This window comes from Corvus cornix, chromosome 1A (assembly GCF_000738735.6).
Source record: "Corvus cornix cornix isolate S_Up_H32 chromosome 1A, ASM73873v5, whole genome shotgun sequence".
In the NCBI taxonomy this organism is placed as follows: Eukaryota; Metazoa; Chordata; class Aves; order Passeriformes; family Corvidae; genus Corvus; species Corvus cornix.
The window spans coordinates 72,532,183-72,553,439 of NC_047057.1; the positions used below are offsets into that span (position 1 = coordinate 72,532,183).

General features: G+C 47.4%; 1 protein-coding gene across 1 annotated transcript in view; it reads left to right on the plus strand.

Annotated features, from left to right (window-relative positions):
- The window catches only part of CACNA2D4 (calcium voltage-gated channel auxiliary subunit alpha2delta 4), a 121,576-nt gene that overhangs the window by 15,575 nt on the left and 84,744 nt on the right, over nt 1-21,257 (plus strand). The window contains exons 6-16 of the mRNA XM_010404121.3: nt 223-354; nt 1,310-1,370; nt 1,807-1,957; nt 3,510-3,584; nt 4,447-4,536; nt 11,228-11,341; nt 12,380-12,458; nt 14,459-14,592; nt 16,718-16,795; nt 18,112-18,192; nt 20,567-20,641. Coding sequence (XP_010402423.2) covers nt 223-354; nt 1,310-1,370; nt 1,807-1,957; nt 3,510-3,584; nt 4,447-4,536; nt 11,228-11,341; nt 12,380-12,458; nt 14,459-14,592; nt 16,718-16,795; nt 18,112-18,192; nt 20,567-20,641 — 1,070 coding nt within the window. The remainder of the gene's footprint in view (nt 1-222; nt 355-1,309; nt 1,371-1,806; nt 1,958-3,509; nt 3,585-4,446; nt 4,537-11,227; nt 11,342-12,379; nt 12,459-14,458; nt 14,593-16,717; nt 16,796-18,111; nt 18,193-20,566; nt 20,642-21,257) is intronic.

Genomic DNA, 21,257 nt, shown 5'->3' on the forward strand with positions numbered 1-21,257 from the left:
AATGGGGTTAATGGTGTCTGACCAAGCTGAGATCACCTGCAGTGGCCAGTGGTGGTCTGGCCTGGCCTCCAGGATTCCCTTGAATGGGCAGGGAACAGGATGTAGCAATGTAAAAGCTTTGGATAAGGTTGCATTCCTCCTGGAGCTGCCTTTGTTCCCATCCTTCTCCTCTGTCGGGGTGGCAGATGTCTTCCCTTCTTTTACACCCTTTCTTCCCCACAGACCCTGACATCCTTAATGGAGTTTACATGTCAGAAGCCCTGAATCCTATTTTTGTGGACAACTTTGAAAGGGATCCCACACTGACCTGGCAGTACTTTGGCAGCTCCACTGGATTCTTCAGGCTCTACCCAGGTAAAAGAGATTGGCTTTGCTCTTTCAGTGCAACACAACAGCTTTGCAGGACAGGGTCTGTGCCACAGAAGAGTGCAGTCTGGGAAGTCTGGGGGAGCACAGCCCACGAGGGGCAGGATGCAGTGAGCAAAATACTCCTGCATGGGCTGATAAGGCTGAAGGAGTAGGATCCAGCAGGCATAAACCACTTTCTCCCATTAGAACCAGCCCCTCGGGCACGTTGCCCATGCAACCCCAGAGGAGTCTGCTGGCAGGGGTCCCCCAAAAAGCTCCCAAAACACCACAGCAGGGCTATGCCTCAGGCTCCCCTGTGGGTTTGAGTGGTGGCCAAAGCCTCTCTGAGGATACAGGTGACAGATGCAGTGGCCAGTCTGCCTGGTTATCCACTCACCAGCTGTGAGTGGCACATTAGCTCATGGCACAGGAGGGAGGTCCAGTGCTTGGAGGAACCCACGAGATTCTGCAGCTGCAGCTTGGCCCAGTGGCCACTTGGTCAGGTGGCTGCATGCCTGTGTTCTGTGACCTGGCATGTGCTGGGGAAGGGGGAAGCAGAGAGGGCTGTGAACAGAGCCTGTAGCAGGGAATCTGGGATGCATCCCTGCCCCTGCTGCTTTTATTATGCTCTCAACCACCCTCTGGGAGAAAAAACATCTGTTGTTGAGAACTACATCAAAGTGACAAAAAGTCCAAAGTGCACGCAATTGCTTCCCAAATTTGAACAGACTATGCCTAGGTACATTTTTTAAATGGAAACTTAATAAGCAGTTTACTCAAAACTGCCAGAGACCGAGCAGCTCTGCTTGTATTTCTGCAGAATGGCCACTGCTATGGCTGGCCAGACTCGTGTGCTCCCTGGGGTAGCCAGGGCTCAGCAGGGAACAGCAGCAGAGCAGGAGCAGAGGCCTGCCTGCCTACCTGTGTGTGTTTTGACTGCTCCTCTTGCTGCTCTCTTCAGGAATAAAGTGGTTACCAGATGAGAACGGAGTCATCTCCTTTGACTGCAGGAACCGTGGCTGGTAAGTTTTGGAGAGCCTTGGCTGAAGCACCTGTCATCCTTCCTCTCTCCCCCTTCTCCAAGGTGATGCCTTGGTGAGTTGCTGATCAATAATTGGTGTCCTGTGACACTCCTGCCGGAGGTGGGGGGGCACATAAACAAAGGTAACAGCAGGTTAGGAAGCTTTGCCAGCTGCCAGCAACAGCTTCCCCTGTGGCATCTCGTGTGCCACATGGAAATTACCCTTCTGTGACTGGGAGAAGGGGATATTCAGCCTTCAGAAGTGTGGTGTGTTTACTCAGTCTGTGGGAAGCGAGGTGCTGGGGCAGCCTGATGCTGCTGGGTAGCTGTGGTCACGGTGCATGTGGTGCTGTGGCTGGCACAGTGTGACGGTGGCATGTCCAGCATTCCTCCTCCCTGGCTGCTCACCCTGCTTCCCTGTGTTCTTTTTTGTGCAGGTACATCCAAGCAGCCACCTCTCCCAAGGACATTGTCATCATTGTGGATGTCAGTGGCAGCATGAAGGGCCTGAGGATGACCATTGCCAAGCACACCATCGTCACCATTTTGGATACTCTGGGAGAAAACGACTTTGTCAACATCATTGCAGTATGTCTGTCTCCACTGCAGTGCTGAGCTGTCTCCCTTGAGCCTCATCCCCTCAGCAAATCACAGTGACCTACCTACAGCAGCACCTGTGCTGGGTGGGGGATTAACCCAAATTACCCTTGGCAAGCCAGCTTTGTGTGGTCAGCAGGGTGGCTGCCAGGTCACTTCATCCCTCCTCCACAGAGGATGTTGGCTGCATCTTTTTGCTTGCTTAGGGATGTGTACTGCAACAGATAACAAAGGGCTGTAGAGAGACACCTGAGCTAGCAAGGACCTGAGCTAATAAATTCACCCAGCTTGCCATAACACTATGTTTGGGTCCAGCAGCAGCAGTATGATCCTCGGGATAACACTTCCAGGCTAGAAAAGTACCACTCTATGCCTTCTTGTGCTCCAGCATCCTGCCAGGCTGCCCATATGGTTCTGAGTCCATCAGCTGGGCCTGCATTGAGCTTGGTCACGAAGGCTCAGGGTTACTCTCTTCCTTTTTAAGCCCTGGCAGGGTGAGGATGGGCTGGTTACCTGCAGAGAACCAGCTCCACTGACCACAGAAAGCAAAACTTCTTTCCATTATTCATGCCAAGACTGGTGCCATGTTAAAGGCTCCTCACCTTCTAATTTTCAAAGCTAATTGAAACACCATCTCTTTCCCCAGGCTTCTCTCTATGCTAGCTTGCCAGGGCACAGCCACTGAGATATAAATTCTACTTTCTGTTGATAGCTTCTTATGCTAGCTAATTAGAAACTCCAGTGGCAACAATTCTGTCTTTATATGACTGGACAGATGGAAGAGTGAACAGTGTTGGCAGAAAAATGGAGGGGGGAGTCATTAAGGAGTTTGAAATATCATCTGTTCTTCAAAAACAGCCCCAGAAATACCCTGGTTTATATATATATATATTCCTTTACTGCACTCACACCAAGAACCCACTGGCTCAGAGACATTATAGCCTGACCTAAGCTCCCATTGATCAGCTGAGCATCAGTGGCCTCTTAGGAACTGCACTCTGCTGAACCTTGCAGGAAAAGGTTCACAGGGGCATTGCCAAGCTTCACCTCACATGTAACAGCCTAGAATCATCCACTCCCCTAAGTATCCCAGTTCAGTGGGTGTGTGCTAACCTGGTTTGTTATTGCTCAGCTGTGCACCAGAGGCTTCAGACTTCAGGTTGCAAGGTTCAGCTGGTGGCTGGGGACTCACAAAATCTCCAGAAGTCAAAACTAAGTGCAAAAAGTGCTAGAAGCAAGGCCAGGCATACAAGTCCATAGAGTGTGGATAAAAACTTCATGGTGTGGGGGGGGGGAAAAAAAGGAACTTTGTATGTGTAGATATGCTAGAACTCAGCAAAACGCCAGAATTAATGTGTTATTTAAACAAACAGAAGATTCTTCAAAATCCTGATTTGCTGTGATCACTATAAACAATTTTAAGGGAAATAGGTATCAAATGCTATCTTCTCCATGCTGTTTTCTCAACATCCACCTAGGACACGAGCCCATTTTGTGAATTTTCTCCCATGACAACCCCTTTCTTTTTGCTTTCTCTTTGCAGTACAATGATTATGTTCATTTTATTGAACCCTGTTTTAAGGGTATCCTGGTCCAAGCAGACAGAGATAACAGAGAGGTGAGTGCTGGGCCCCTCTTGATGGAACTCAGGTAGCTCTCTTCATGTAAGCGAGCACAGGGTTAAGATGCTGTGAGATGGAGCTCCAGGGACAAGGAACAGCCCTCTCCCAGCAGGGTTTGCCCTTCAGAAGCCAGCACCAGTTCAGAGGTGTGTGCTGGCTCCGTGGCTCACCTTGGCTTACACCAAGCTGCTGCAACACGGGGTCAGCTGGTGGCGTGAGCAGCAGCAAAGGCTTCTCTATGTCCCCACTGAGGAGGGCTTTTGGTGCTCTGATCCAGCAGGGTTCAGCAGCCCTGAGGTGGCCAGCCTGTGTCCAGGTGCTCTACCACCCTCTGGGCTGACTGGTAGTTTTAGCTTCTCTCTCTGTTTTTTTTTTCCTTTCTTTCAATTTTTTTAGTTTGTATTAATACATCCTTCCATGCCTTCAACAACCAGATTTCTTTCCCAGCTTAGCCCTGGGTCTCAGAGTATGACTCTGGAGGATGAAGTCTTCTGCAGTGTTTCCCAAAGGATTCCCAAACCTCCTAGACACTGTCTTGCAGAGAGGGTTTCCTTTAAGCAGATCAATGCCTCTTAAGTCATAGACAAGCATTCAGATTTTTTCTTTTTTCCTCTCCTGTTGCTTTTGGGTGCACAGGATGTTTTTTTTTTCCTGAAGAGGCAGATAAGGGAAGGTCAGATTTCCAGTAGTTCTGCCCTTTCCATGATCTTACATGGATTGTTGGTCTAGAGACTGAGAAATGCAGTCCTGCTGTAGCTGCATGGGCACAACCTTTTCCAGGCTACCCTTTCCTCCCCTGGTCACAGGGAACACCCTGCCTGCAACTCATTCCTGGTTTTTTCCCTCTCTTCTTGGCAGCACTTCAAGCAGCTGGTGGAGGAACTGCAGGCAAAAGGAGTGGGGACTGTGAGCAAGGCTTTGACAGAGTCCTTCAAAATCCTGAGAGAGGTAAGAGTTGGTGCTGATGCTTGTGTGGGGCACGAGTGTCCCTGCCCACCCCTGCAGCCAGTGCCAGCACATCCCTCAGGGCGCTGCAGCGGGGAGCGGGCATGAGCTAATCTCACGGATCCCAAATCTGTGACAAACAGTGTGCAGGGCTCACCCATCTTAGGGGAAATGGTGGTTTGTGCATGATGTCCACAGCCACCAGTCCCTGCCCAGGGAGGATCAGGAGCCAGCAAGGCTGGGGCCTCTTGAGTTTTTGTAATGAGCTCTACAACTGGGCATTGCCCAGGCACCTTTACAGATGGTGGCAATAAAATATAACTGATCAGCTGAGGGCCACAGTTCTGGCTGTAAGTAATATTATTAGTGAGCAGTAGAAGATGATGAAGACATGAAAGATTATTCTTCAGATTTATTTCAATGTCACTTTGCTGAGTACCAGTGCTTGGGGAAGAAATCACAGGTACAGGAGAATTAATGACTCTGATCATGCCCTCTGATAAGAACCATAAATGATTCATTGCCTCATGTGAATGGGAAATTCAGTAGCCTGGAGGTAAACATACAATTTAATTCTGTTTCTTAAGGAATGGTAACAAGAAAAAGGAGCAAGAACCAGCTGAACACCCCCGTCCCCTCATGGCACTGTCCATAGTGGGGCTGGCCTAAAGATGCCAGTGGATCATAGAATCATAGAAAGGCTTGGGTTGGAAGGGACCTTAAAAGCTGAGACAAAATGTCCTCTGAACCAAAAATACCTCCAGGGAGAGAGTGTTGCCCATGCACCCCAGTGGACTAAGGTGACTCCACTGCAGTAATAGAGAAGAAACTCCTTGGTGGGTAAAGAATTTATTTTTTCTCTCTATTTAGTGTTAAAAAATGCAGTCAACAGTTCTAGTAGTCATTGCTTATCTTGATTCTTGTTGATCCTCTCTTGCTTAATGAGCTCAAAACAGCTCTGAGATCGCTCTTGGACAGTGCAGCACCCAGTGGTGATAAAACCTTCTGCTGTTATTCACTCACAAGGTGAAGTACTGCTTCCCTCGTGCCTTTTGCTATCACCTTGGATCTGTCTGGCTCCGGCGTTTGAGCACCTGCAGGTGAGGAAAGGTGTTGTGCTTTCCTGAGCCTTGGAAATGGCTTACACCAAAGAGCAGTGGTTCACAAACAGTACCTTTATCAAAGAAATGTGTGAAGCAGGGCTCCATATCTCTTCCAGACAGCTTTCCTTCCCCAGACTCCAGCTGTCCTGCTGTGTGCTGTTCGCTGCAGCACGGGCTGTGATTGTGTGCCCTTCAGTGCAACAGGACCTCAGTCCAAGGCCACCCTCAGCTGGGAGCTGTGCTGCCAGCCAGTTGTGGGACAGCTGCACGTGCAGCAGGAGACCCGCAGGACCTCTTGCAAGTCACTTTGCATCTTCATGCCAGGATTTCTGGTGGCATTCAGAAGAGACAGACATTGTCTCTGTGCACGCATGGCAGCTCCAGAGGCTGCACGTACGTAGGCATGGAAGTGTGGACTCATTCCTGTTGTCCTGTGGCAGCCTTCCTCAGACTGTGGATTCCCTGATAAGGCTTATCTACAGAGTGCCTTGATAGCAGGAGCTGGAGCACCTCAGGCTCTGCAAGTACCACAGCTGAAGGTGAAAGGGTGCCACCTGCCAAGTGCTCATGTGGTTTAAGGGCTCTCTGAAATCTTCTCCTCAAGGTTCTTAGACCACCTGTATCAGTAATAGCAAAGGAAAAGGGTTTTCCTCAGTGTGCCCTGAAACAAATCTGTGCTGCTGCAGTCATGCAGGCAGGAGAAAGGGGAACTTTGGTGGAATTGACCACCTCCTTCTCATCAGACAAAATTCCCATTCTCTGCTGATCCTCGCTGGCTCTCCTGTTATTGTCCACAGGAGCACACGCAAGAGAATGAAAATTGTGACACTGCACTGATGAAACAGGCTTTGCTGATTACAACAGACAACCAGTCATAATATCTGTAATGAAAGTGGCTGCAAAATTTCCCTGGTAATTTTCCTCAGTCCAATTGCTCACAGAATTAATAGCCCAGCAGAGAACCACTCGAGCAAAGAGGGGTTGCAGAAGAGCACAAATCCCTCACTGTCTTTGTTTTCCTCCATTATCCTCTGGGGGAGACAGGGCATGTTTTAATCCACGACACAATTTGCAGACCAGTTTCAGGAGAACAGTTAGCCAGAGCCCCCTGTCCCTCTCTGCCATGCTCAATAAACCACTTGAACTCCATTTCAGTTTAGCCACAAAGTGGTTCCAATAAAATATGCATTCCAGGGAACCATGTTCTTAAGCACACCTTTACGAAGTGCTTCAACATTCTCAGGTGTCAAGTGCTATCTTTTGAGATCTTTTCTTATTCATTAAGTTTTAATCTCTCTGGCTGCTATCTTCTCTTCCTTGTTTCAACAAGCTTGGCCCGTCTTGTTCTCTCCCCTTTTTCCTGCAGGATTTATACCCCTTTGTTCTGGCCCTGCTCTGCTTCCAGGCTGCCTCCCCTGAAACACCATGCTCCCAACAGCTTGTGAGTGCTGCAGCTGAGAACTATCAAGAGCTAAGCAGAGCAGAATAATTGCCTTCCCTGTTTTACACACCCTCGTCCTCTTAACACGACGTAAGACAACAGCTCTGTTTTTTTTCAGGCACTGTCACATTGTTAATTCCTATCCAGCTGATGTGTCTCTGCAGCATCCCTCCCCAGGCAGTATCCACCCTCCTCTTCTGCGTTTGAGCTACTGCCTCTCCTTTCCCATGTGCACGTGTTCTCCTTTCTCAGGATACACTCAGAACAAGTATTTTGAAAGCTGTTGCTTTTCCCATGCTGTGGAGGAAAAGAAAAGCCAAGTTCTGCTTTCCAAGGCCACCTTGGAATGATGTTTCCTCTTATCACCAAGGTTTAATCATGCCTGGACTCTCTGCCAATCTCAGAAATCACGTAAGAGTTGAGGTTAACTGAGTGGGTCATTCCAAAACAACTATAGGTGAAAAAAGGATGATGAAACTGGTAACAGACTGGATTTCAGCGAGACATGAAATTCTGCCTAACTCGAGCAAACTGGGGCTGTAAAAAGGATGAAGCTGTGTGCTGATTTAAGTAAACAAAGGTTTGTGGCCTCTTATGTCCCACTTGTGTGGGGAAGCACTTCATTTACACATTCACAAGATGCATGTGTTACTAATTTTTCTAGTAGCATGCTAGATGGTTAAGGACAATTTATCCATCTATTTTCTGTGTTTTCTATTGATTCCCTCTTCATCCTTTGGGATCTTGTATAGTCCCAGTCAGGTCTCAGCCCATGAGGCAAGTAGTTCAGCTACACCTTCTGCAATTCTTTCCCTTCATGCTGAGCACAGATTATTCAAATGCTTTCAATTAGTTTTTTCTTTAACCCTACTACTTTGTGACCCTGCCTGTAATTCATTCATTCTTTTCTTTGTTTCTTATTACTTCAGTGGGTACTCAGGCACTACAATATTGTCCTTTTGATGATAAAGTATGGAGGCTCTAAAGCATCTCTGCCTGACCATTTCCCTCTGTTTTTTATCATCTGGCATCATATTATTTTTACTCCCTTTCTTGCTTCTTCTCTGAACACTTATAAATTGTTTCTTGATTCCAGTCACGTTTTTATGGACCTGGATTCTACAGCATATTTTTCAGGGTATGCAAAGCTCAGACTTTCCTGTTTACCAGTTCCTACTATTTTGCTTAATGCCCTTTCTTGTTTCTTCTTCACTGGCTTTGTTTTCTTGACTACTGCTGATTTTTCTCCCCATGAGACGCTTTGCACCAAGTTTGAATTTTCAGTAGTTCTGGAGGCCATTCCAGAGGCAGGTCTGCATAATAATGGGGCATGAGGAGATGGAGAGGGGCTGCTCAGTGCCCTGGTCAGATGTGCACATAATCAGCACGCGTGCCTGCGCATCTCTGAGCGATGCTGATGGTTCCTCTTGCTTCACTAGGAGCTCTGTGCCAGCCTGTAACTGCAGAGTAAGAGGCAATGAGCAAACAAGGGAGTACAAGAGACTGTGACCCTGAATTAATGAGATCATGCCTGTTAGTCCTGGCAACGTGACTGAAGTTGTATAGGAGAACACACAGCCCTGTGCCTCCTTCACAGACCCAGCTCTAGCCTGCATTCCTTCAGACATCTCTTCTGTGGACATGCTATTCCTCACCTCCCCTTCGTTCACGCTCCTGAGACTGCAGTCAGAGCAGGGAATTATGCTCAGAGCTTGATGTGAGTGCTGTCAGATCGTTTGCTACAGCTGCAGCCAGTCACAAAGGACCTAAAAACCAGGGATTACCTCTTGTTCGTTTGTTTTCTAAATCTGTCTTTTTAATCTCCATTTCTATGACACTGATGATCTCATTCTCCCTGTTGAAAATATCATCTACTCCTGTAATTAGGAGATTGCTGGTTCTGATACAACGTCTAATTTCTCAGTATCTCAGTATTATGAGTTCTGAAGTAAGCTTCATGAAGAGATCTTAAGTAGTTTGATGAAATGGTGGGTGACCTTAATTAAGTGTTAATTTAATAATAATCTGAACAAACATGTTGTAGACTGCAACAGTTTGGAATAAGCTGCTTTCGTACCAAGGTTCATGTATCTGTGACCTGAGCCTCATTCTGACAGGATCTCCTGCACCCTGTGCCTCCCTGGTGGACACTCACACTGTCTGTTCTCTCTGCTAATCTGCACCCACTTGATCTCTGTCCTAGAAATAGCTCACTTGAGGCTCTGGTTTTTTCCTACCTGCTGGTCTTTAGCAGAATCCCATGTGGCTCTCACCTGCTTTTCTCCTTTGGCTTGCTCCTAAGAGCATCCTGTGCTTGTTCCTGTTGTACACCCTCAGCTTTTACTGTCTGTCTCCCCTCTGAATGTGGGGACAGAAGGGAGGAGGAGCACATCCAACTGCCTCACCCTGACTCGGTATTTCCCACGGATGTTTCACCTGAGAACAACCCGCTAGGAATGACCCTATTCCAGCACCCTTCTCACTTATGGTCATCTGTCCTGGTCCTGGACACTGCTAGAAGCAGTGGCACAGCCAGAGAGGGGTTTATCCCTGTGGTCATTCAGAAGCTGTTGAATCCATGCTTCCTGCAGTGTAGTTATAGGTGCAGTGCAGTGTAAAGCTGGAGGAGGCAGGACTGATAACACAGATGGTGGTGGAAGGTGACGTTATGGTGATATCAGCACTGAACCTGGTAATTTCATGATAAGGGACAATCACAGATGTAATTGTAGGAGTGGTGAAATTACTGGGGAGGTCTGGGCTTAGAGCTGGCTTTGAGGTATTCGTGGTTGTGATGTTAATCTGCAGTGCAACCACAGGACCAGCCACGTTGGTAAAGGCATTTGTCTGTTGTAACATAGCGTTAGCAAACCCAAAAGGAGTTGTAAATTGAGCCCTAAAGCATCTAAAAACTCCCGGTTCATGGTGTGTGCTCTTGCTCCCCCATGCAGGGATTTCATTTTATGCAATTAATCTTGCCACTTGGATACCTTTTTTCTCATTTATAAGATATGACTATTCTCTCCAGTTTAAAATTGCTGCTGTTTGATGTAACCTTAGTCACCCTTCAGTTGGGCTCCTGTATACTCTCCATCCTGCGCTATTGCCTCTCATTAATCTTCGTTATCAGGGGACCTGCCATGTCTCCTTCTTCCCATAATGTTTTAGCTCTGCATCAGTTTCTGTACCCTCCTCTGTTGATCAGGCTTTTCCTTGCTCAGGGCATAGAAGCAGTGAGAGGCAGCACAAGGAGAAGCTCAGAGTGCCACCGAGCTGGGAGCTGCAGCGAAGTGCTGCTCGGTTTTGTCCCTGGGATGTCCTCAGCTGCCCCTGCTGCTGGCTTTAACACTCTGTTGGTGCTGCATAAGGCCCTCAGTTCTCTAGAGCGGGTACCTGAGGGCATGGGAGGCACACGGCTCTGCAGGAGCAGGACACAGGCAGCATTCCAAGGCTGCTTCTGCCTGGCTGGACAGGCAGGGTCTGGCTTGCTTGTAGGAGCAAGTCTGCCCAACACCTCCGCAGGTGCCCTTGGGAGCACGTCAGCATTTGTACCAGAGTCCTGGTGCACTTCTGCTCTGCCTTAAATACCACCTTTGCATAGGTAATAGGTCATCTGTCATGTCAGTGTAAGGCCTCTCTATCTGGCACATCCATAACCTTTCCCAGCTCCAGTGGCAGTAGCCTTCTTTTTTCATATGCTCCTGCCTTTCTTTGCTATTCTTTGGCAGATTGATGGATTCACCCTGAAATAATGAGTCTGATTTCCCACTCCTCTCACATTTTCGGCCATAAAGAGTGACAGTTATTGCTGTCAAATCAGAATTGCCATGTTTATGGTCGATCTATAGTTGTTTTGCATAAACTAATGCAACTGTGCAAGATGTGAAGCAGCAGGGAATCGCACCCTTCCTCCACAACACTTATCTTCTCCTCATTATTTTACTTCTGCAAAGCCTCCTGTGTCTGCATGTGCCTGGCAGGGCTGTATAAATAAAAAATTTACATGCAGTGCGCAAACACAATCCTCTTTCTGAGCAGTGTGAGGGTTGTGAGTGGAAGTCAGGATCTGGCCCACCGTGAATAAATAGGGTGCAGTTACTCAGAAGCAGCCTGTGCTGGGATAAGCAGTGCTCTCCCTCTCTGTCTGCAGTTCAGAGATGCTGGCCAAGGAGGTCTGTGTAACCAAGCCATCATGCTGATCACCGACGGAGCCGTGGAGGATTATGAAGCTGTGTTTGAAAAATACAACTGGCCCGATCGGAAGGTTTGTCTGGGAAGTGATAAATAGAAAGGGAGGGGAAAGGGGCCAGGGTATCAGGCACAGCTGAGCGTTCACATATTCCAGTACCTGCCTACCCGTGTGCTCCTGACTGTAAATGCAAACCAAGCAGCCAGGCAGGAGCATACTGCGGTGATTCCCGAGGTGAGAGGATTACAAACACACATCTCTAGGTCAGGGAAGCTTTTCTTTTTCGTACACTTTCTTTTCTAAAGGTGTGGGCAATCAAAACGTTCTCCTGATGAGATTATAAAGACTGACTGGAGTATTTCAAAATTTAAAACCAACTTTTGGAGAGAGTTTTAATCCCATGCAGGACTGTTTATAATTGGTCCTGTTCGGGAAAGGTTTGGCTATTACCAGTTCTTATGGTGGCCAGGGGAATGATCCGAACACCCTCTCTAGGTGCCTTCCAGCCCTCTTTACTCTGATGTCTGTGATTACAGGCTTGCACTAGCAGAGCTGACTGTGCAAGTGGAATAGAACACTGCTCATCCTAAACCCTTCTGATTTATTTGTTTATCTCATCCCAGCAATGCACAAAGGCAGAGAAGCAGCCTACTGAGAGACCAAAGCAGGGGGCTGTTGAAACAGTTTATTTCAGGATTGGCTCTTTTCTTGGTGGTCAAACTCAAGAGAAATGGTAAACCTCTCTCTAAATGATTCATGTGGGCAGCTGTTCCCCTGGGTAAAGGATTCCTGGGAGCTGTAAACCTCTCTGCATTCGGTTGCTGACTGCCTGGCAGAGCTGCTATCATAAAATCAAGCAGAATTTGCACTTTTGCTTTGTTATTCAGATGATCTCAGGTGCTACTTGGCTTTCTGGCCTTATTGTAATAGGAAATTAAGTTCCAGGCCACAAAAGAGGAAACAAATGGCACAAGAGGCTCCTGTCTCTGTGAAGGCAGAGCTACTGCTCTCGCCACATTCACACCAGTGGAAAAGGGGATGCCAAACTTCAGCCACTTGGATTTGGTAGCACGTTACAGCCTAATTCTCCTGTCCTTGCATCCTTGTTCCCAGGTCCGGGTGTTCACGTACCTCATCGGACGGGAGGTCACTTTTGCCCCGAATGTGAAATGGATCGCCTGCAACAACAAAGGTGCCGTGTGGCAGCGGTTCCCAGTCTCCATCTCGCACGTCACACGTGGGCTGCAGCCAGTCCTGCACCCCTCTAAGGCTTACCCACTACTGCTGGGGCCCATGAGCCCTTGCTTGGAAGATACCTAAGGAAAAAGCAGACCCTGCTGGCCCACATGAAGGGTGCCTGTGTCCAACTAACACAAGTCCTCCGTGCTGAGCCACCGCATTTTCCTGTCACCGTGCCAAGGGACACTATGACCGAGATTCATGCTGGCTGTAGTCCACCTAAGTCCCTGTGCTTATTGTGTCCCAGTTGCTGGCTTTTGACAATCTGTCTAAAGCTCTGTCAGAGAGCCTGACATCTTTTGGCTGAGATATAAAACAAACACTGCTGCTTTAAAGATTTTACAGCAATTTTCACAAGGTCTGCAGGTTAACCCCTGTATCCCGGCCAAATTCTTTGTGTGTAAGTGGTTTTCACTGAGGCACCAAAATAGCTTGTTAATCCCACCCCAAACCCACTGTTCTCTCTAACTAGCATGAAATTACGTGAATGAGAAAATCCATCCACAGTAGGTGAGTCACCTCTATGCATTGGGGCCAGTTAAAAAGGTCAAGTTAGCACTGTCAGAGTCTGCAAGAGTAAAGGAAGAAAGGGAGGGGGGAGAAAAGCCATCCATGTTTGGGAGTGACCTGGCCTCTGGAGACAGGGATGCTTGTTACATCAGTGTCCTGTTTAAACAGGGAAAGGAAGGGAAAACTGAAGCTGAGTGTCGGGTACAAACTGTTTTCCACCCTGAGCAGTGGTTCCAGCAGACCATGAAAGGCATGGGAGCATTTGCTGCTGAAAACTGTTGACAGGAGAGTTGCTGGCCTGCAGAATGTCTGTGAGCTGGGGATGCTCAAGGCTCAAGCATTCATCTAATTAGCACTATGAATTACACTTAATGTTTTCAGGTTTTGTTAAATGAAACAAACCCCTGGGTTTCAGATTGCGTATTCAGCCAGGAGATCAGTGACAGAGAAATCATGGTACTGTTGGTTCACTGTGAAACGTCAGAATGGGTTCTTCTGAATAACCAGAGAACAAAAATGTGCTCTTTGCACTTGGGTTCTCACTTACCAGATCTGAGCTGTGCAGAAGGCTCCCTGATTTTGGTTCTTCTGTTTCGGTGCATTGTATAACTCTTGTGGTCCTTGTTTTCGAGCACACTAGGTCTGTTTCCACATCACAAAGCTTGTCAGAACACAAGCCCTTTCACATGACAGTGTTTTCCTAGTGGTAGGAAGGTTTTCCATCTATCTGATGTGTTCTACACCAAGTACAACCAATGCCTGTGGTGAGAAGCAGGACACAAGAATCCTCATGCCATTACTCTGTGTTAGCACTTCTAACCAGCAGCTGGTTTTAAGGACCTTTTGGTAACTTGAAAACATTCTTCCCCTGTATTGTGTTGTAGTTTTAGACTGTTACAGGTGCAACTGCAGGGACAAAGCTTTGGAAATAGGTAACTTGCCCTTTTTATTCTGCTTCCAATGTGCAGATGGAAGTAGTTGCCATCCTTGGATGTAAAGCTAGGCAGACTGAAGAGTGCTGGAAAAAATCTGGAAGAGGAGGTGGGAATTTGGTCTTAATATAAAATAGGGCAGGGCAAGTGGGTAGCCTGGTGAAACACTTTGCTTGTGTATGTTTGGCCTTCCAGACTAAAGGCAGCCTGATCAGTGGAAGGTTTTCCTGAGACTCAAAGCAACATTTTTCATCTGCTTTGCACAAATCTGGTTATATCAAGACTCTCATCTTGTACATTGCTTCAGCATTTTTAGAAGAGCAGAGCTGTGAAACTCTAGATTTCCACAGAAGCTTGTGGATGCAAGGCATGTCAAGGCCCATTTTACAAAGAGCAGATTATCCCCCTGGGTAGATACAGCCTTTGACATCCAGTTTTCTAGCTTTGCACTCATTTAGAAATAGGGGAGACGTGTCAGCAGAGTGACTCACACCTCTGTTTCTCCACTAAGGCTACTACACTCAGATCTCCACGCTGGCAGATGTCCAGGAGAACGTCATGGAGTACCTGCACGTGCTCAGCCGGCCCATGGTCATCAACCACGACCACGACATCATCTGGACCGAAGCCTACATGGACAGCGCGGTAAGGGCCTCGAGCACAAGTCAAAACCTAAATAAACTCCTGACATTTAGGTAAAACAAGGCAGGAGTTGGTTGATTGATAGAAATTAGTGGTCTCTGGCTCTACTGACATGGACAATATTTCTTTTCTGCTTGCTTCTGGAGCTGAGATGTGTATGCAGGCTCAGATCTGAATCTGCAGTGACTCACATGCCCAGGACTAATCACACAGGCACAACATCACTTAAATAGTGCTTCTGTGCAAGCAGGTTACCTTCTAAAGGATTATTCACAGAATAGATTATTTGTGGCTCAGGGTAGGGTCACAGAGATTGATTTCCTCCAGCCCAGTCTCTGACTGCAAATTGTTTGCTACTCAAAGATACAGATTTCAGCTGGGGCAGCAGGCTCACTCTTTCCTTCCTTAAACTAGCATGACCCGACTCACCACAGTGGTCCTGAGCCCAGCCCTGTGGGCAAAGGACACATTGCAAAGGACCAGACAGTCAGCACTCCCAGTGCCCCCTGCTTTGTCTCAGGCCTGCCCTGTGGGAAGACATTTGGCTCTGTGAGGGTGACATGGGGTTATCTTCTGCTGCCTGAACTGTGCCAAGTGAGGGCTGGGACATGGTACTAATCAAAACCTCCAGAAATGGTACTAATTACCCAGGAAGTTTATTTTATCAGCAGACTTGCCACCCCTGGCACTGGTGTATAGGGTCACACTTCCCAAGGCAGCCACAGGGATTTGTTTGCCGCACATTTTTTTCTTCATCTCTTTTCGTGCCTCTTGTCTTGGCTTGCCATTCTCTTCCTCTGTCCCTTCCTCTCCTGTCTTTGATTCATTCCTGCATTCACGTATTCATTTATGTGTTCGTCCATGTCTCTCACCAGCTGCCACAGTCTGAGGAGGTAACTGCACCCTGTGTTTTGTGAGCGTGCTGTTTCCCCAGTGCCCGTCAGTGTGTGAGTGCTGGCCTCCACAGCCACAGCTGGCCTGTACATCTGGAGGGGGTGGGGGCTGCAGCACGCAGAGTCCTCTCACGCTGGCAAGGAGAGGAAGTGCTGGATGTACTGGAGAGCTGTGCTGTGCTGTTGGTTCAGAGTAGGTAGGGCTGTGTTGTGCAGTAGTTTAATTCACCTGATCTCGTGTTCCCTACGTCCAAGAAGTGCAGGAGAAGTTTGCTTGCTGTGTGTTAGTGTGAGTCTTGCTGTGAACGGGAAGTTTCCACAAAAAATCATCCAGCCTAGTAACTCAAGATACCAAGTTCAAATCTCCATCAAGTGACCCTATAGGTTATTGGCTGGCTCCTTTATGGCTCCCAGCATGTTCTGTAATAGGGACAGGAGGTCCTTCCTTGTCTTCCTTACTTGACCAAATGAGAGTTGGAATGATGGATGCTACTGGCAGCAAAGGATTAGAGTCTTTTGATAGCTAGGCATGTTTGGGAGACTCCTTTGCATATGGCTTGCCTGTTTTACCTCCTCTCATGTGTGCTTTTGGAGCATCTGTCTTCTGTTGAATTGGGAGCATCTGTTATGCCATTATACATGCATGTCCCGTGTCCCTCATAGAGATAGCTCACTGTGGTGTTATCTGTTGGATCATGATTTTGTCTCTTTTTCCTAAGCTTAGAGGGTTGAGTGACAAGTATATATAAGTAGGCTTTGTGTGTATTTGTGTCATTTAAATATTTGTCTGTGGTGTTTTTCGTTTGTGGTGTTCATATGTTTGTAGTGTAGATGATACCTTGTTTGTGGTTTTGCTCATATTTGCGTTGCTTTTCTCTGTGCTGTGCTCCTTGTTGGTGGTTTTTGCACTCATTGTGGAAGTGCTCATGTGTACACTCTTAAAGAGTGGTGGATACGAATTGTGCCACCACTTCTACACGTTCCTGTCTCTTCATTAAAACAACTCTTCAACGCATTTCACTGGCTTTCATCCCATCCTCATCACCCCACACGAGCAAGCGTCCATCCCACAACCCAGTATTTAAAAGTGCTGCCATCTGTTCTTCAAGAAGTGTGGGAGGCAAGGAGGTGGCCAATTGCAGTCAACATCTGGGTCCTTGGGAATTGCAGCGCCTTTCCCTGGGGCTCTCTGGGGTCCTGCACTCGCTAACACCCATCCTGTTGTCCCGTGGCAGCTCTTTGCATCGCAGGCTCAGAGCCTGTTGCTCATGACGACAGTGGCCATGCCCGTCTTCAGCAAGAAGAATGAGACGGTGAGTGAGTGGGCGTGGGCTCGCTCTCCTCTGCCGGCAGAGGGCACGGGATGCAGCGGGACTTGTGGGGTTTTAAAGGGCCTCTGAATGAACATCCAGCCATTAGGGAAGGCAGCAGACCTCTGGTAGGGTGCGTGGCTGATAATTTATCTGTCAGAATGATAGTCCATCATTTCCTCTGGATGCTATTTCTTCAAAATACCCCTTAAATACAACACTTCTCCTTGTTTTATCCGTTCCATTTTCAGAGCCTAGTTCACAGACCCTAAAATTTCAGGCTGGAAGAGGTGATTACCTCTTCTAGTGATTACCTTGTCTAGTCTGCATTTTATTGCAGATCTTTACATCTCACATAGATGAGCTAAATACCCTGGTTTTGGCAAAAGCATCACTGAAGAAAGGCATCCAGCCCCAAGCTCTCTCCACTGTGGTTTCTAACTCTTCATGAAAAACTGGTGTCTAAATTCCGCTTTTAATTTGTCTGACCTCACCTTCCTGTCATAATGGCTTCCTCTGTTAGATTAAAAAGCCTGTACCCTTTAGTAAGTTCTCGTGGGAAGTATCTTCTACACTGCCATAAAGTCAAACCTGTCCATGTTGATAAGATTAAAAGGTTGAATCATTTAGGTTATTTGATAAGGGCATTTCCTCTGGGGTTTGAAACCCTTTAGACACTCTTTTCTGCACCATTTCTAACTTCTCAGCATCCTTTTAAATTGGAAAATGGTACCTTACCATTGCTGTATGAGGGACAAACTCTTCATCCAGGTCCTACAAACAACTGTCTGCCTTCTCCACCTGGGGCTGGCCTTAGCCTGCATTAGCACAGCACTGCAGTGGGAGCCTGTGTGTAATTCTCCATTGTGCTCTCCAGATGCTCATTAAACAACCAGATCCCCATGTCATGGAGGGGAGATATCCTTTTTTCTAGGTTAACAGTTTTGTATTTGGCATTTGATTTAGTTGGCCCAATTTATCAACCCATTCATGTTGGTTTGCATTATTGTCTTGACCTTATTGGTATTTACACATACTGAATGCAGGGGTTTGCCCTCAAACCTTGTTCCCAGTGATTTTATGTTACTTCTGAATCGCAGTAACCAATACTGACTAGTGTTGTGTAGAAATACTCTTCTGCATAAACACTGGAATAACCTCTTTGGACTTTTTGAAGTATGTTAATTGGTTTTGAATAAACACATTCTCACAAGCCTAGAGGGGACAGGTGAGAGACTACTAGGGAGACAATAACGTGTTTTCAGGTAGAAAGCTACCCAGGTCTTGCTTCTGAAAAAGGATTCTCCTTTGTTTTAAAGCGATCCCATGGCATTCTTCTGGGTGTGGTGGGCTCCGATGTACCACTGAGAGAGCTGTTAAAACTTGCTCCACGGTATAAGGTAAGACTGAGCTAATGCAATTTGCTCCTTTGCACAGCAGAGTCACTACTCATACTTCCACGGGCACGACTGAAAAGCCATTTCTCTGCTCTGCAGAAAAAAACTACCAGCATAAAGGAAGAGTTGTTCAGTGGAGTGGTGTGTGGTTTCTGTACAGCACATATGAAATCATTCACTATTACAAGCTTTTAGGCTGCTTCAGGAAAACAAGGACTGGGTGATCCAGCAGGTTGGCAAAAGGTCATAGAACCTTTGCATGCTGATGGTCACCAACCTAGATCCCTCAGAGATGACAGCCTTAGAAGAATTAAAGTTTTATATCCAGTTCCCAGTGGGCAAGAGTTGCCATGCCAGCTGGCAAAAAATGTTCTCGTTTCACTGTCAATATTCTTAGCAGAAAAACTGAGGGCTGAATGGATTGTGGAGAGCCAACTCTCCTGTCATGCCTAGAGGTTCCTTTCTCCAGATCAGCATGATGGTTTCTTGGCAGGACAGCATACAGAAAGTTGGCTCTCACTCAGTGCGGTACCTGGATAGAGTATTTGCTCTCCAGAATTGTTAGTCAAAAAACTTTCCATTAGCTCTACGTTCAGTGTATCTTAAAAAAAATGTTCATCCCTAGGAAATTCCCCCAGAGGTGCACTGTTTGGTTTGGTTTCTGCTGTAAATTCCGTGCAGTGACCCTTTGCTCAGTCAGGCTGCACACCAGGAGACAACGAGCACATCCAAGGACCACCATGAAATCTGGCAATTTGAGCCAACATTTCAAGTTCTCGGTTTCTCTTAAATAACTATCAGACAACTACTACCAGTGAGGCAGTTGTCCAGAATCCGATTGCTGAAGACTCACAGGACTGAAAGTGCTGTCAGAAGCTGTGAATTTCTGTGGCACTTCCAGACATGGATGCAGGGCAGACAATGAACAGGCAGCTGCAGGAAATGATCCTTCGGACAACCCTGGGACTGTGCATGCCAGGGTGCCTGCCTTCAGCATGCAAAGCTGGCTGGTCTGGGCCAATTTTTGTATGATTATGGTCTCTATAAGAATAATGCCTTTTCATCTTCCTTTCTCCATGTCACTCAAAGGACAGATAGACAATAATTTTTCTTCTGGGCTAAGGAGGGTTACTGTCCTTTCCTCCAAGCAGTGCCAGGAAAGGAGGGGGAAAAAATTTGGATTTCCTCATATCAGAGGCAGGACACATCTTCTCAGAAACTCTTCCAACTCCAGACCAGTTTGGAAATGTAGGATCCTCAACTCGAATTCCCTGGCATATGGGTTCCAAAAGGACCAGTTCCAGAGTCCCAGCCCTCTGGAGCTTGTACATTAACGATCGTGCTTTTACTGGGCTGGGAAATTTCAGCTTTTACAGGCCAAAAAAGAAATTTGCTGATCCAGTGTCTTGGTTTCATTCTTGCCACACTCAGTTAAGCCAAGTGTGCTTTTCAAAAAACTGCTTCACATAGAGACGGTCCAAAGTTTTGGTCTGGCACGTGTGAAATACAGAACTGATTCCCTGAATGCACAGACAGATTGTAAATGACTTACCTCCTCACTTCCCTACTGTAATCCCTCTTGGATTGGCTCTATAGGAAAATAAAGGTGCAACTTTTTTTATTGAAGACAGAAACCTTATCCATTATTGTTTTCCTTGAGACACCTCTTGTTTTGGCAAGCACAGGCTTTCTGCAGTCTTTTAGCAACTCAGGGTGTAGCTGGAACTTGCATTATATATGGGCTTGAGCTGAGTAACTGCTCTCTCGGAAATCGCTCGCAGATCAGGTCAGCCAGTGTCTGCTCTTGTTAGATTCTGCTATTCCTTAAACAGCATTTTAAGACTGCAGGCTTGTACAATTGGCCTGGGTTAGGTCTGGTCTTGCCAATACTGAAACATAGCGCAGAGCTCCTCTGAAGGCTGACCGGGTTTCCAGGGAAGCCATCAGTGAGATTCATCCTCACTTGTGCATTCGGTGCTCTGCGGTGCAGTGATGGGCACACAGACCTGTCCCCACTGTTTCTGTGCTGTTTGCAACATTGCCCGTCATTGCCCATTCCCTGTGCAGCTCTGCTGTGCCTGCTCTGGAGAGCTCAGTCTGCCTCTGCGTGGTAATTGTCCACGATGACAGTCAGGCTCTAGCAGGGCATATTTTTCTGAATGTGTACAGAAACCTACTACCTGCACATCCTTGTGTGCATCCAAGTGCAGACAGAGCAGACAGATACCTGCTTTGGGATGGATTCTATCTTCTGCTGATCAATACCTTTAAAAGGGAAATACTTCTCAATATTGGTGGTGCCAGGGTATCAGTAGCGCCCATTCCACAGCAGTGTTTGTAGCTAAAGCTCTGATAATTCTGTTGCCTCTTTCTCCAGCTGGGTGTCCATGGATACGCCTTCCTGAACACCAACAACGGCTACATCCTTTCACACCCAGACCTCCGTCCCTTGGTACGTAGAGCTGTGGATCTGAGAACCTTTGCTGGCTTGAAAACAGTGACTTTCAGTGCTGCTTCTGATTTCTTTGGGCTTTTTGAGCTGTGAAGGCCACCAGCCTCTGACATACAGGCACCCAGGAGCCCGAGGACCAGCTGGCCTCGTTGCTGAGGTGCCCGGGCACGCGATGATTTTCCATTTCAGACACGTGCTGGTCAGCACAAAGCCACCTGCACACAGCTGTAAGCATTAGTGTGGTCACCACAAGAGAGAGGGCCACCACAGCAGCTGTCTTCAAAAAGGCAGCTTCGCACAGCGAGACCACAGGCACGGGGAGCTGCTTCAGGGTGCGAAGAGAAGGGACACGCCGTGTTTGCAAGGCGGGGCAAGGCAAAGCTAGACGAGGGCGCTGCTTCATCCTTCCACCGTAAATTGGCCTCTCCTAGTCCCATTCACGCCTTTTCCCTCACCCCGGAGATTAGTGGAATCTTGCGTCAATTAGCTCCAGGTGAAAAGTCTCCCATCAGCGGAGTCAAAGCCTGACTCCCATCAGAAGAGATCTCCTGCTGGTATTATAATGTTAATGGGATTATACTCTTAGCTGCAGGGAAAAACCTGATTTCCTGCAGGC